The sequence below is a fragment of the Manis pentadactyla genome, chromosome 4, assembly GCF_030020395.1.
Source record: "Manis pentadactyla isolate mManPen7 chromosome 4, mManPen7.hap1, whole genome shotgun sequence".
Lineage (NCBI taxonomy): Eukaryota > Metazoa > Chordata > Mammalia > Pholidota > Manidae > Manis > Manis pentadactyla.
The window spans coordinates 141334897-141351235 of record NC_080022.1 but is presented as its reverse complement, the minus strand read 5'-3'; the positions used below and the strand labels follow the sequence as shown (position 1 = coordinate 141351235).

Genomic DNA, 16339 nt, shown 5'->3' with positions numbered 1-16339 from the left:
AAAAGCAGGGGAAGTAAAGATACCGGTTAGATTCTGGGCAAGGTGCCCTGAGGCTGCGTGTCCTCACCGGGAGGCAGCTGCTGAGGGGCAGAGCAGATGGGCCAAGGCCTTTTTCAGCACCCTTGTTTTTATAAGCCTCACCCCTGGTGACAGCTGCCTCAGTTTCCCCAGACTCTTCAGGGTATGATGGGAAAGCTCAGGGGTAGCTTTGATGGTAATAATCATCACTAACTCACTGAGGAGTTACTGTGTGCCGGGCCAGGCAGACCTTGCTGAACCCTCCCGATGACCCCATGCGCCTTACACCTCTGGGGGCTGGGGAAGCTGGAAGCAACTTGCTGTGCCACCCTGGGCAACCCCTCCCTTCTGTGGCCCTCTTGTCTCTCCTAGGAGCCTTGGACCAGCAGTAGTCGCTGTGCAGGCCCAAAGACAAGGGCAGGGAGGGGTCCTGACAGCACAGGAGGGGACACCCCCCTGCGGGGCTCTGGGCCCCTTGCCTACGCAGGCGGCACTTGGGCCGGAGCTCGCCTGGAGTGGTGAGGTGGGGCAGGGGGTGCTCCAGGCAGAGGAAATGCACAAAGGCCTGACCTCGAGGCAGGGCAGAGGACAATGCCTAGGGCAGCTATCCCAGCTGGAGGCCCCGAGGCTGGGGCTCTTTAGGGACTAGGGCGAGGGGTCCCTGGCCATGTTCCACTGAGGATGTAGGGATCCCAGAACAGCTTTCCTTCAAGGGGCTTCCAGGGGCAGGGGGCAGATGCTCCCAGTGCTGGGCTACCCCATCTCACCGCCTCACATCCAGAGCAAACCAGGCAAAGTAAAGTGGCAGGATCAAAACACCAATCAATAGCAAATGTCAGCAAGCTTGTAAAGAACTGAAGAAATTCACTCTCTCTGGGTGGGGTTTAAAGAAACCCCCCAACTTCTATTAAAAGTCAGGTCTATTGAGAGAGAAGTTACACACAGCAAGTTTCTCCCCTTTTGAAGTTTGATGTGTACAACCTTGTTACCACCACCACAGTCAAGATATTGAATACTTTGTTATTGAAATATACTTGATATACAATATTCTACTGGTTTCAGGTGTAGATTATATATACATTATATATACATTATCAGCAATTATATACATTATGAAATGTTCACCAGGATAAGTGTATAGTTACCACCTGTCACCACACAAAGATATTATAGTATTGACTAGATTCCCTATGCTGTACTTTTCATCGCCATTGTAAGATAAATTCCAATACCGACCGAAGTAAGCAGGCGAAGAGAGGCAACAAAGGGCCAGGTAGTTTATTTGAATGCACCCCCGGGCGATGTTCCACGGCCTAGGTATTACAGGCTGGAGAAGTCACACCCAGCAGGGCAGGCAGCAAGTTTTTAAAGAAGGCAGGGGGAGGGAGAGCAAAGGTGTACATTGGCGGAGGATTGGCTCGTCTAGGGTACGTGGGGGTCTCTCATTGGCCTTTAGCCAGGTACTGGAAAGTTACCACTAATCCTTTAGCTTGGGGGAAGGGCTCTAGTTGGGAGGGTTATCCGATCAGGCTCTGGAATGTTGTCAGACCAGAACCTGTTGGTCTCTTTGCCTCCTTTGGTGAGGCCTGAGCTTGTCCAGCAGGCTCACTCCTTCCTCTGATGCCTGCAGCCTAAAATTACTAATACCTATGCCCAGGAGTTTACTTCCTATGTTTTCTTTTAGGAGTTTCATGGTTTGGGATCTTCTATTTAGGTCTTTAATCCATTTTGAGTTTATTTTTCTGTATGGTGTATAACTCATTTTTTTTTAATTGGAAGTTTGTCGTCTTTATCTCCTTCACCTATTCTGACTATCCCATTACTCCCCTCCCCCCACGGCACCCACCAAGTATGTTCTGTTTATGAGTCTGTTTAGGCGATTTGTGTGTTTTAATTTCTGGTTCCACATATAAATGAAACCATATGGTATTTGCCTTTCTCTGTTTGACTTATTTCACTTAACATAATACCCTCTAGGCCCATCCATGTCACAAAAGGCAAGATTCATTCTTTTTTTTGGGAGGAGGGGGTAATGATTGAATATTTTTCATTAATTTTAGTTTTTTAAATTATTAAAGTATCATTGATATACAATCTTATGAAGATTTCACATATACGACACTGGTTCAACATTCACCCATATTATCAAGCCCTCACCCCCTCCAGTGCAGTCACTGTCCGTCAACGTACTAAGATGTTACAGAATCATTAACTATATTCTCCGTGCTGTACTGCCTTCCCCGTGACCAGCCTATATTGTGGTTGTGAATTATTGTGCTCCTTAATCGCCTTCTCCCTACAGCCCCCACCCTCCCTAAACCTTCCCCTTTGGTAACCACTAGTCCCTTCTCAGTGTGTGTGAGCCTGCTGCTATTTTGTTTCTTCTGTTTTGCTTTGTTTTTATATTCCACAAACGAGTGAAATCATTTGGTATTTGTCTTTCTCCACCCAGCATATTTCACTGAGCATAATACCCTCTAGATCCATCTATGTTGTTGCAAATGACAGGATTTCTTTTCTTTTTAAAGCTGAATAATATTCCATTGTGTATATATACCACCTGTTCTTTATCCATTCATCTACTGATGAACATTTAGGTTGCTTCCACATCTTGTCTACCGTAAAAAATGCTGCAGTGAACATAGGGGTGCATATATCTTTTTTATAGTGAGTTTTCCTTGGATACATTTCTACAAGTGAAATTGCTGGCTGTCTTGATGGTTCTCTTTTTAATTTTTTGAGAAAATTCCATACTGTTTTCTATACTGGCTGCACCAATTTCCATGCCCACCAACAGTGCACAAGGGTTCCCTTTTCTCTACAACCTTGCCAGCACTTATTTCTTGGCTTGTTGATATTTGCTACTCTGACTTGTGTCAGGTGATATCTCATGGTGGCTTGATTTGCATTCCCTGACAATTAGTGATTTTGAGCATCTTTTCATGTGCCTGTTGGCCATCTGTATATGTCTTATTTGGAAAAATGTCTATTCAGATTTTTGGGAGTTTTTGGTGTTGACTTTTATGAGTTCTTCATATATTTTGAGTACCAATCCATTATCAGATATGTCTTTTGCAAATATCTTCTCCCATTTAGTAGTTTGCTTTTCTATTTTGTCAATAATTACCTTCACCATGCAGAAGCTTTTTAGTTTGAGCTAGTCCCAGCTGTTTGTTTTTGCTTTTGTTTCCCTTGCTAGGGTGACATATACAAAAGAAAATTACTAATACCTATGCCCAGGAGTTTACTTCCTATGTTTTCTTTTAGGAGTTTCATGGTTTGGGATCTTCTATTTAGATCTTTAATCCATTTTGAGTTTATTTTTCTGTATGGTGTATAACTGATCCAGTTTCATTCTTTTGCATGTAGTTGTCCAATTCTCCCAACACCATTTATTGAAGAGACTGTCATTACCCCGTTATATGTTCTTGCTGCCTTTGTCACATATTAATTGACCATGCAAGTGTGGGTCTGCTTCTGGGCTCTCTAGTCTGTGCCATTGATCTATGTGTATTTTTGTGCCAGTACCATGCTGTTTTGATTACTGCAGCTTTGTAGTATAGTTTGAAATCAGGGAGAATGTGACCTCCAGTTTTGATCTTCTCAAGATTGCTTTGGCTACTTGAGGTCTGTTGTGGTTCCATACAAGTTTTAGGATTATTTGCTCTAGTTCTGTGCAAACTGCCATTGGTTTCTTGATAGGGATTGCATTGAATGTGCAAATTGTTTTGGAAAGTGTGGCCATTTTAATAATATTAATTCTTCCTATCTACGAGCATAGGATATCTTTCCACTTATCTGTGTCATCTTCAGTTTCTTTCATCAGTGTCTTATAGTTTTCAGTGTACAGGTCTTTCACCCCCCTTGGTAAAATTCATTCCTAGGTATTTTATTCTTTTTGATGCAATTACAAATATAAATTGTGTTATATTCTTGATTTCTCTTTCTCCTGGTTCATTACTTGTATATAGAAACACAACATATTTCTGTATATTGATTTTGTACCCTGAGACTTTACAGAGTTTATTTATTAGTTCAGAAGTTTTTTGGTGGAGTCTTTATGGTTTTCTGTATATAGTATCATGCCATCTGAAAATAGTGACAATTTTACTTCTTTCCTACCCTTTTGAATGCATTTTGTTTCTTTTTCTTGTCCGATTGCTGTGAATAGGACTTCCAGTACTATGCTGAATAAAAGTGGTGAGAGTGGGCATCCTTGTCCTGTTCCTGATCTTAGAGGAAAAGCTTTCTTTTCAGGTTTTCACCATTGAGTGTGATATTAGCTGTGGGATTGTCAGATATGGCCTTTATTATGTTGAGATAGGTTCCCTCTATGCCCAGTTTGTTCAGAGTTTATAGCATGAATGGATGTTGAATTTTGTCACATGCTTTTTCTGCATCTGTTGAGATGATTATATGGTTTTTATCCTTCCTTTTGATAATGTGATGTATCTCATTGATTGATTTGTGGATATTGAGCCATCCTCACATCCCTAGAATAAATTCTACTTGGTTATGATGAATGATCCTTGTAATGTATTTTTAAATTCAATTTGCTAAAAAAAAAAAATTCGATTTACTAATATGTTGTTACGTATTTTTGCATCTGTGTTCATTAGGGATATTGGCCTGTGGTTTTCTTTTTCATAGTGTCATTGTCTATCAAGATGGTTTTGGTATCAGGATGATGCTGGTCTCTTTTTATTATTATTAAAGTATCATTGATATACAATCTTATGATGTTTTCACATAAATAACACAGTGGTTTCAACATTCGCCATATTATCAAGTCCTCACCCCCACCCTTACTGTCACTATCAACGCTAGTAAGATGTTATAGAGTCATGAATTGCCTTCTTCATACTGTACTGCCTTCCCCATGACTTACCTATATTGTAACTGTGAATTATAGTGCCCCTTAATTCCCTTCTCCCTCCCCACCCAACCTCCCCAACTCCTCCCCTTTGGTAACTACTAGTCCCTTCTTGGCATCTACGAGTCTTCTGCTATTTTTTGTTCTTTCTGTTTTGATTTGTTTTTATACTCCACGAATGAGTAAGATCATTCGGTATTTGTTTTTCTACACCTGGCTTATGTCACTGAGCATAATACCCTCTAGATCCATCCATTTTGTTGCAAATGGAAGGATTAGTTTTCTTCTTATGGCTCAAAAATATTCCATTGTGTATATGTACCACATCTTCTTTATCCATTCATCTACTGATGGACACTTAGGTTGCTTCCAATTCTTGGCTATTGTAAATAGTGCTGCAATAAACATTGGGGTGCATATGTCTTTTCGAATCAGGGATTTTATTTTCTTAGGGTAAATTCCTAGGAGTGGAATTACTGGGTCAAATGATATTTCTATTTTTAGTATTTTGGGAGAACGTCCATACTGCTTTCCACAATGGTTGAACCCATTTACATTCCCACCAACAGTGAAGGAGGGTTCCTCTTTCTCTGCATCCTTGTCAGCATTGTTGTTTCTTGTCTTTTGGATATTGGCAATCATAACTGGTGTGAGGTGGTATGTCGTTGTGGTTTCACTTTGATTTCCCTGATAATTAGTGATGTGGAGCATCTTTTCATGTGTTTGTTGGCTATTTGTATTTCTTCTTTGGAGAAGTGTCTGTTCAGCTCCTCTGCCCATTTTTTAATCGGGTTATTATTATTTTTTTGGGTGTTGAGGCATGTGAATTATATACATTACCAGATAAATTGTTTACGAATAATTCTTCTATATACTGGTAGGATGCCTTTTTGTTCTGCTGATGGTGTCCTTTGCCATACAAAAAGAAACTTTGTAGTTTGTGTTGTCCCACTTGTTCATTTTCTATTTTGTTTCCCTTGCCCAAGGATATGTGTTCAGGAAATTGACCATGCTCAAATTGAAGAGATTTTTGCCTGTGTTATCTTCTAAGAGTTTTATGGTTTCATGAATTACATTCAGGTCTTTGATCCATTTTGAGTTCACTTCTGTGTATGGAGTTAGACAATACTCTGGTTTCATTCTCTTACATATAGTTGTCCAGTTTTCCTAGAACCAGTTGTTGAAAAGGCTGTCTTTTCCCCATTGTGTATTCATGGCTCCTTTATTGTATATTAATTGGCCATATATGTGTGGGTTTATTTCTGGGTTGTCTGTTCCGTTCCATTGATCTGTGGGTCTCCTCTTGTGCCAGTACCAAATTGTTTGGATTTCTGTGGCTTCATAGTAGAGCTTGAAGTTGGGGAGTGTAATCCCTCCAGCTTTGTTCTTTCTCAGGATTGCTTTGGGTGTTCAGGGTCTTTTGTGGTTCCATATGAATTTTAGAACTATTTGTTCCAGTTTTTTGAAGAATGCTGTTGGTATTTTGATAGGGATTGCATTGAATCCGTAGATTGCTTTAGGCAGGATGGCCATTTTGACAATATCCAGGGCTGCAGTACTGGAGCTGCCATGGGCAAAGCCCCTCTCCCTCTGGCCTGCCTCAATGGCGGGGGCCTCAGGCAAGCAGGACTGGTGCCTGCCAGGAGGAAAGAGCTCGGCTGGGAGGGTTTCCTGCCTTCCCAGCTGTAACACCTTCCTCTGCTGCCAGGTCAAGTGGGCCATGCACACAGGGAGGAACATCAGTGCTGGGCCGCTGGAAGTGCTGTGGGCAGGGCCAGCCTGCACCTGCCTGGAGTGGGACCAGCACCTGCCTGAAGGCAGGAGAGACAGGCTGCACACCACAGTGGGGAGGCTTAGGGATGCATAGGTAGCCAGGGGGTGGAGTGTCTGAAGCTCCTGAGAGTTCCCAACCTACTGGGCTGAGTGGGCCCAGAAGGTGGTGGTGTCCACCTGACCTTTCTCCTGAGCGGAAAGCTCTGTGTAATCTTTGCCCCTCTAGCATCCCTCTCACTGCTGGGAAGTCCTTCAATCTTCCCACTTTTCTTTTGTCTCAGCAGGGCAGGCAGTGTGTACCTGTTCTCCACAAGTGGCTGGAATCTCAGCCTCTCCAAGTGTTCCACCCTTCTTTGCTTTCCAACCCTACTAATCTCCAGAGCACCATGTAATGGGTTCGTGTTCCTGGAGCAGATCTCCAGGGCCAGGTGTTCAGTGGTCCTGGGCTTCTGCTCCCTCCCGGCTCTGCTCCTCTTCCTCCACCTGTGGGCCAGGGTGGGGGCAGGGCTTGGGTCCCGTTGGATCACTGCTTTGCCACTTTACCCTTTTCTGTGATGTCTTTTCTTCTTCCAGTTGTAGGCAGTCTGTTCTGCAATCTTCGGGTCATTTTCAGGTTTAGTTGTATTTGCTGTATTTTTGTGTTTTATGCGATTTTGGGAGGAGGTTTCTGCCTTGCTTCTTATACTGCCATCTTTTTCCCAGAATCCAATGTTGACCTCTTAAAATGAATTTGGAAGCTTTCCTTCCTTTCCCATTGTTTGGAATAGTTTGACAAAGGTAGGTGTTGACTATCCTTTAAATATTTGGTATTTGGTAGAATTCGCCTGTGTAGCCATCTGGGTCTGTATTCTTGTGTGTTGGAAGTTTTTTGATTACCAGTTCCATTTCATTATTAGTAATTGGTCTGTTCAGGTTTTCTATTTCTTCCTGGTTCAGTCTTGAAAGACTGCATGTTTCTAGGAATTTATCCATGTCTTCTAGGTTGCTCAGTTTGTTGGAATATGGTTTTTCATAGTAATCTCTTATAATTGTTTGTATTTCTTGGTGTTATTTGTAACTTATCCTGTTCATTTCTAGTTTTGTTTATTTGAATCTTTTCTTTATCTTGATGAATCTAGCTAAAGGTTTATCAATTTTACCTTTTCAAGGAAACCAGTCCTTAATTTCATTGATCTTTTGTATTGTAATTTTAGTCTCTAGTTCATTTATTTCTACTCTGATCTTTATTATTTCCTTTCTTCTACTAACTTGGGTTTTGTCCTTCCTCTACTTTGTTTAGTTATAAGGTTAGAATGTCTATTTGAAATTTTCCTTGTTTCCTGTGGTAGACTTGTATTGCTATTCACTTCCTTTTAGAGTTGCTTTTGCTGCATCCCAGAGATTTTGAACTGTTGTGTTTCAATTTTCATTATTCTCCAAGAATTGTTTGATTTCCTCTTATTATTCTTTGTTTACCCAATGATTGTTTAGTAGCATGCTGTTTACCCTTCACATTTGTGTTTTCTCCAGTTTTTTTCTTGTAATAAATTTCTAAGTGTTTCAATTTTCATTATTCTCCAAGAATTGTTTGATTTCCTCTTATTATTCTTTGTTTACCCAATGATTGTTTAGTAGCATGCTGTTTACCCTTCACATTTGTGTTTTCTCCAGTTTTTTTCTTGTAATAAATTTCTAATCTCATACTATTATAAATTTCATACTGTTCAAAGCTACTGTTTCCTTACTGGTTTTTGTGTGGATCATCTATCCATTGATGTAAGTGGGGTGTAAAGTCTCCTACTGTTATTGTATTAATGTCAATTCCTCTTTTATGTCTGCTGTTTGCTTTATATAGTTAGCTTGCTCCTCTATTGGGTGCATGTTTACAATTGTCTTATCATCTTGTTAGATTTAATCATATTATAATTTTGTGATGTCCTTGTCTCTTGCTGCAGTCTGTTTTAAAGCCTATTTTGTCTGATATACTGCTACCCCAGCCTTTTCCCATTTCCATTTGCATGGAATATCTTTTTCCATCACTTCAGTTTCAGTCTGTGTGGATCTTTAGGTCTGAAGTGAGTCTCTTGTAGGCAGCATATAGATGGATCCTGACTTTTTTTCCAGTCACTCTATGTCTTTTGATTAGAGCATTTAGTCTATTTACATTTAAAGTAATTATTAATAGGTATGTACTTATTGCCATTTTGTCAAATATTTTCTAGTTGTCATTCTTTGATTTTGTCTTCCCTTGTGTATTATGACTTTCTTTAGCATTACAGTTGGATTCTTTTCTCTTTATTTTTATGTATTATAGAGTTTTTGTTTCCCACAAATTTCATATATAACATTCTATGTATATAACAGCCCATGTCAAGTTGGTGGTTGCTGAAGCTCAAATTCTAACAGCACTACGTTTTTTATTTCCCCTCCTCCACATTCTATGAGTATGATGTCTTTTTACAACTTTTTAGTGATTCCCTTAATGTGCTAGACATGCTTGGTTTTACTGCTTTTGTCTTTTTAGTTTCCCACTTGCATTTAAGTGGTTGATCTACTATCTTTAGTATATGCTGCTTTTACCAGTGAAAAATTTCCCCTTCATACTTTTCTTGCCTCTAGTAGTAGCCTTTCCTTTTCCTCTTAAATAAGTCCCTTTATTTAGGTAGGACTGGTTGAGTAGTAGTGAACTCTTTTAAGATGTAGAATACTCCTGTCACCCCAGAAAATTCCCCCTGTCCCAGGCAACCACTGATTTTTCTGTCCCAATAGTTTGCCTTTTCTAGGTTTTCTTATAAAGGCAACCACACAGTATGTCACCTTTTGAGTCTAACTTCTTTCACATAGCATAATGCTTGGAGGTACATCTACATGGTTGTGTGTGCTGGTAGTTTAGTCTCTAGTAGTCATCCATTGGCTGGAGAAACCACAAGTTGTTGATCAGTTCACTTCACGTTGAAGTATATGTGGGTTGTTTCCAATTTTTGATAATTGTATAAAGCTGTTAAAGAACTGGTTTTTGTGTGGACCTATGTCTTCATTTCTCTCTGCCACCCCCAACTTCTGTCAATACATATTTTCTAGTGTTTCTACAATGAACCAGTATTTATGCAATAAAAATCAAAACAAAAAATAATAAATGCAAAGTAAAGCAACAGTGAGATACCACTTTCTGCCTTCAAAGCATCAAGGATGTGTTTGTAAGGCAGTGGTACGCAGCTTTGTTGAGGGCCCCATGTGTAGACCACCACACACCCATTCCAGAGAGCAGCTTGGCAAAATGAAGGAGAAAGTTGATGTATGTGTGCCTTTGGGCAGGTAATTCCATGTCTAGGAATGCATTTATTAATTCGACAGATGTTTATTGACCTACCCAGTACCAGGAGAGAGAAATGTAGCCCTCGCCCCCAGGGCGCCCTCAGCAGGGGCAGAACAAATGTCATTTGTGTTATGCAGGGACGGTGTGAGACATCATGCCCTGTGCTGAGTCGCTCTGTGACCTTGGGCAAATCCTTCCACCTCTCTGAGCCTCAGATGAAGAGGGCTGTTCTGCATCGAAGTATAAGGAGCTGCTGTGTAAGGAATAGCTGGCTGGCAGGCCAGGCTCCCCCTTCCCTAGAGGAGGCATCTTTGTTAATGCCCGACAGAACTCTTTTCTTCTTCAAAGCTCGAGGTGGAGGTGATGGTTACACAGCTCAGACTGTGCTAAAAACTGCTGCATTTTACACTTAAGATGAATTTTATGGTATGTGAGTTATCTCTCTATAAATTTGCTATTGGAAAAAAAAAAGCTCTAACAAGGGACCAACTCTGCTAAAAATGTTTTTCTAGTGGGAAATGTGAACTTTGTAAAATCAGACTTCCAGAAACAAGGAAAGTCATCTTTCCTGGGGAGATAGAGGGGGCTCTGTGGTTACCTTCAGGAACGGGCATATGAAGAGACGAAGGAGCCACCTTCCTTTCCCGCTGCAGCTGACCACTCCCCTTTGCCAGAGAGTAGTGCTGGGGAATCTGATGATGAGGATGAAGCGGGTCTGGAACTCGCTCTCTAAGGACAAAAAGCTCTGCTGGCTCCACCTTACCCGTAGCTTCTCCCCTCCCTCTGCCATCTGTTGGTTATAATTCCAGATACCTGAAGCCAGATGTGGACAAGAAATCCAAACACAAGACAGCAGTTAAGAAGAAGACCCTGAACCCGGAGTTCAATGAGGTACTGGGGGCTGGTGATCACGCTGTAGGGAAGCTACTCTCCCTCCTCTGGGGCAGGGGGCCCTGTGGGGTGTGGGGTGGGGCCAACAGGAGAGCCCCCAGCCATGGGGTGTGGGGGAGAGGCAAGGCTAAGCCGAACAGGCTGAGGTGGAGCAGGCAGGAAGGGCGGGAAGAGGCCTGGAAAACTCTTCAGAGGATTGAATTGATGGGATTGTGGACGTGGAAGTGGGGACCCAGCAGGGGGAGGGAAAGGGAGGACACTCAGTGGGATGTGAGAATTTGAGATGCCCCAGGGCCACAGGACGGTTGAGTGCAGGCAAATACCCAGGGCCTCAGCCCAGGGGGTGCATGCAGCTCTGAGGCTCGAGATTGGGGAGAGGGTTCTCCAGCAGAGTCTACCCGACTCGGGCAGGCAGAGGACCCCTAGGAGATGCTTCCAGAGAGTGAGGGGATACCCGATGTCAGAGCGTCCTGGACACCTGTGGGAGAGAGGATTCCACAAAGAAGGGAGCGTCAGAGCCAGACACAAGAGGTAAAGCAAACGAAGGCCACCAAGTGTGTGTTGGTTTGGTAACAAGGAGGCCCTCAGGGAGTCTGAGAGAACAGCTTCAGTGACAGAGGAGTGGGGGGCTGTGGAGCCCCCCAGGCCCCCGGGCAGAGGTGAGATGAGTGAGAACACACCACGTGCCCCAACTGCCCTTCTGCCCCTCCCCGCCACACCTCAGAGCCCTCCTGGCCAGCGGCCAAGGCTGCGTGGCACTGACCCTGACTCTCCTTCTGGCCCCAGGAGTTCTGTTATGAGATTAAGCACGGGGACCTGGCCAAGAAGACCCTGGAGGTCACTGTTTGGGATTATGACATTGGAAAATCCAACGATTTCATTGGTAAGAGTACACAGTGAGAATGCTGTTTAACCACATGCCATCCTGGGTTCAGCAAAGGGTGGCTGCCCTGAATCGAGTCACAGCCCCTCCCTGGCCTCTGAGGAAAGCTGGGGCCATAGACCACCTGCGTCCAGACATGAGGAGCCTGACACATTATCCAGCCTGACCCCATGTGACAGAGGAAGAGACGGGCCCAGAGAGGGACAGTGGCTGGCAAGGGCCACACAGCAGCCTGTGGTGGAGCACGGGTGAGAGGTGATGCTGATCCGTGCCTTGGCTGCACTCTGAGCCTTGTGACCCCAAATGCCTGTTCAGCTGGTGGCTATGCACAGTGGAGCTGCCCCCGCCCTTTCTTCCCCTTTTTGCCCCCATCCCTCACCACCAACACATGCTGCCAGGCTGTGCACCTGGCAGCACTGTTCTGATACTGGACAGAGGAAGGGCAGGCTCCCCGGGGCCCTCGCCTGCGGTGACCAAGAGTGTGGCCTGGGGGTCAGACCACTGTCCACCCTCAGAGGTGTGGTGGGCAGGGAGGAGAGTTGCCCTTGGAGCATGAAACCTGGGCTCCCGAGGAAGGGGCTGCGGGACCTCCAGCCCCCGGCCCCCGGGGATCCCGCGATCACTGCGGCCCTGGCTCCTCTCCTGCAGGTGGTGTGGTTCTGGGCATCAATGCCAAGGGCGAGCGCCTGAAGCACTGGTTTGACTGCCTGAAGAACAAGGACAAGCGGATCGAGCGCTGGCATACCCTCACCAACGAGCTCCCAGGGGCGGTGCTCAGCGACTGACCAGCCCCCCGCCCGCCACCATTCCTGCCCTGCCTGTCACCTGGCCTGGGCCCTGGGCTTCCTCAGCAGCCGCCAAGGGCCTCAGTCCCTTGGGGGGGATCCAGGACAGCTGCTCAGACACAGAGCCTTGACAGCCCCCGCTTAGAGGCCGGGGAGGGCCCCAGCCCCACCACTCTGAGGGACACACGGGCCCGGGGCTCAGCCTGCTTTCCACCCCCAGGGCCCCATGGGGCCAGAGGCAGGAGGAGAGGACCTGGGCCTCAGCACCCACACTGGGAACAAAGGTGGGGCTGTCTGGGGGCAAGGACCCTATTAGAGGTCAGCAGCAAGTCACAGGGGCCCCCAGGCTGAGTGATCAGGAATACAGGGGTGCCTCGGCAGAGCCAGTGACTCCCCAGAGGGACGTTAGGGAGAGGGGCACAGCAGGGAGAGTACGGGCAGGGCCAGAACTCTGCAGAGAGCTTGCTGCTGAAGGGAGGTCTGACCGCATCTGTGCATCTCTGGCGTTTCTGTGCAGGTGAGAAAAGCTGACCTGAGAGCCAGGAGTCTGGTGAAATCCCTGGGGGCGCCCAGTGAGCAGCAATTGACAAGTGCTTTACCCGATGGCGCTACAAGGCCCTGGGGATGAGTGAGACCAGGGCCTGCCCTCAGGAAGCTCCCTGGCTAGTCAGGGGACCAGAGACAAAACACTACAACACGGAGTGGCCAGCCTGACCCACCTGTGAATGGTGTGGATTCTGTTGACTCTTCTGGGAGGGCTTCCGGAGGGAGGTGATGGTTTAGCAAGGCCCTAAAGAGTGAGTGGAGCTTCTAGACAAAGGGGAAGGGCAGTGCGGGCAGTACGGATGCCCTGAACAAAGGCCTGGGTGGAGAGAGAACAGCGAGTGGGCCAGGGAGGCTGTGTAGGAGGCAGGTCTGTCTCTGGGGCAGTTTGTTAGGATAGCCCTGGCCCTACCCCCACGCTGGGCTGCCCATCTGGCCTGGGCCCTGGGGGAAGTGGCAGGCTCACCACATGCTGAAAACTGAGGCTGGTCCAGCGTCAGCTTCAGTCCCCAGACCGCCCTCCCACCTCTGATGTCTTTCTCTTCTGAGGAGCCTGGAAGACGGATCCTGCCTCTCATTGTTCCCAGCTTAAGCATCAGGTCAGCTATAGTCAAGAAAACAGTCCTTTTTTTCCCCCACAGGAAAAAAAGCCCTCCTTTTCCTCTTCCCTTCACTCATGTACCCACTACCTGGGCCCTTCTGGGTCCGAGACTGGGTAATGGTGGTCCCGTGTGGTTGCCCTCACACCATGGCCACTAAGTGTCCCTCCTAGCACAGGGAGGCAGCCCAGGCCTTGTTTCTGGGAAGGCCTGTGGGGCTGGCTCTTCCCTCCAGGAACTGAGAGAGAGAGACACCCTGCCTGGCGGGCCTGTCTGTACCCTGAGGCAGGGTTTCCAGGGAGACGTTGAGGGCATTGGAATCTGGGGGCCCATGTCTAAAGCCCCAGACTTTTCCTACCTATCAAGGACCTGCAGAAATGCTGGATGAACAAATGCAGACCCAAGAAATTCCTTGTGTCCAACCCATCGGTGCACTGATGGGAAACAGAGGTCCCAGAGAGGGAAAGTGACCTGCCCAAGGCCTTACATTCCTACCACAGCTGGAGTGGCCCAGGCTTCATGGCCCCTACCCCAGCCCTGACCTCTTGACACTACACTCCAGGGGAAGTGAGGCACTGGGCTTACACACGACAGTTCCCGCCTGCTGCCTGCCTGGGGCTTGCTCCTGCCTGTTGCCTGCCCCAAACCACACTAGCAGCAAGGTTCACAGGGGCATGAAGGTTGGACCTTCTGCTGCAGACACAAAGCACATCACCAACTGAGGCCTGGGGTGATCATTTAAATCCCACCAAGTGCCCATCAGCCCTTTCCCAGTTTGCAGGGAAAGCAAGGCTCCAACCCCCACACAGTACCTGGCAACATTTGCTACTCATGGAGCCTTGGTTTCCCCGTCTTGAAGAAGGCTCTGAGTATGTTCAGGGTTTCACATGCCCTGTCCTAATGGTGTCTTCATGATCCAGTGCTGTGGTGTGTCATCTTCATCTGGCAGATAAGCTAAGAGATTCACAGAGGCCAAGTAGTTCGCCAAAGTCACGCAACTTGGAAAGGGCACGCCAGGCCTCGAGCCCAGGTCCTCCGACTGCCACATCCTCTGGCTGGCTGGGGAACAGGACTCCCCAGTGCCCGCCCTCCTGTGCTGCTGTGGGCTCAGCAGAGATTCAGGGGAAGACTCAATGAGCTCTGGTGCATGATGGAGATGAGGGATCCTGCTGCCTCATTCTAGATGGCTTGGAAATCATTCTTGCCACTTCGGGCTTCCCCAGAGGCCCTGCAGCCCTGGCCTGGAACCCAGCTGCCCCCACCAGCCAATGAGTCTGTGGGCCAGGCCTCATTCTGCAAGGGGGCTAAAGCAGCTGGAATAGGGGAACCCCCAGGGGCCTAGGGCAGGACAGGAGATGGTCTGTTTTTGAGTGGCCTCATGTCTTCATGAGCACTGGGGATATTCTTAGATTTGCCTTTAGGAGGGCCTCGAATAGGAGCCTCACAGTCGCTCTGTGAAGACATGGAACTCCTTAGTGACAAAGCCTAGAGGGGACTATGAGTCTCATCTCATACACCTGTTAGACACAAGGAGAAACGGAGGCCCAGTGGACCTGTAGAAGGCCCACTGGCACAAGAACCCAGGACTCCTGGCTCCCAGTCCAGGGCCCTCTTCTGCCTCAGGCTGTGCAAATACAGACTTGGTCATGAAAGGTGAGTCACAGCTGACTACAGGGACAGACTGGGCAGTGGGGTTTCTGGGCAGCCAGCCCAAGTGGAGGATGGAGCTCTTGGGCAGGGGGCCCCCACAAGGAGTGATGGAGCTTTCACCAGGACATTGGCACTGTTCTGGACTCCTTAAAGATTGTACCTGTTAAAAAGTTCTTTGAGAAGTTGCAGTATGAGCTCTACCTTTGACCCCTAAGCTGGCTTATTTCCTCTGATCCATCAGCCCAAAAATGATGGGAAATTTGATGCCCCCCAAAAAATGTCATTCCACAGTAAGGTGTCAGTATTGCGGGGGATCACTGAAAAGAACGGCATCCACCTTCACCCCCCACCCGTTTCCCTCTCTGGTCTCCTCCCCACCCACCGCCACCACTAGCCGATCCTCTATGGGCCTGTCTTCCAACCCCGAAGCGGTAACTTCCTGACCTCTAGTGGTGAGAGCGAGGAGCTGCACCTCCCAGCCCACGCATGTCCTGCCCTATGTTCTCAAACCAAGAGAACCTCCCGATGCATGGACTGGCTGTCATTGACGCAGACTCTCGTGCACTGCTTAAAACACCGTTTTGCTACCATGTGATGGCTGCAGAAACCATCCTTAAATTGCAGCCCCACACACAATTTTTGTACTTTCGTCTGACCTACCCAAAGGTGTCCTTTTTAAGTCTTATTTGTTAATATTTATAATGACATATAATCCAAAGTAAATGGAAATGTTCATTGCAATCATACTGACTTGGAAGACTCATTTTAATAGGAGGGCAAGCAGGAAAGAACGAGAATGACAAGTGGGGCTTCTTCGGCACATTGTTTCATTTACTCTTCACCAGGAACCCACTGGAGTTAGGTTCTCATGTTACAGATAGGGAAACGAAGGCTCAGAAAGGTTAAAATATTCGTTCAGGACCACACAACTGGTAAGTGACAGAACCAGGATTCAACTCATGCCTCCCAAGACTTTTTGCACCAGGATCGGCATGCCATGCTATTATCCAGTCAGCAAACAGCTGTACA

General features: G+C 46.5%; 1 protein-coding gene across 12 annotated transcripts in view; it reads left to right on the top strand.

Annotated features, from left to right (window-relative positions):
- DOC2B (double C2 domain beta) overlaps positions 1-16049 on the top strand; it is a 34457-nt gene extending 18408 nt beyond the window's left edge. Inside the window, exons 7-11 of one of the 12 annotated variants that reach the window (XR_005028949.2) lie at positions 10769-10850; positions 11637-11733; positions 12382-13246; positions 13562-13660; positions 14610-16049. Coding sequence is in view for 1 of the 12 variants with exons in the window: in XM_036906225.2 (XP_036762120.2) it covers positions 10769-10850; positions 11637-11733; positions 12382-12518 (316 nt within the window). In the remaining 11 variants the exon portion in view is untranslated. Of the gene's footprint in view, positions 1-10768; positions 10851-11636; positions 11734-12381 lie in introns of all 12 variants that reach the window. The other 11 variants (XR_005028948.2, XR_005028946.2, XR_008997208.1 and 8 more) reach the window with 11 other exon arrangements.
- The last annotated feature ends 290 nt before the right edge of the window (positions 16050-16339 follow it).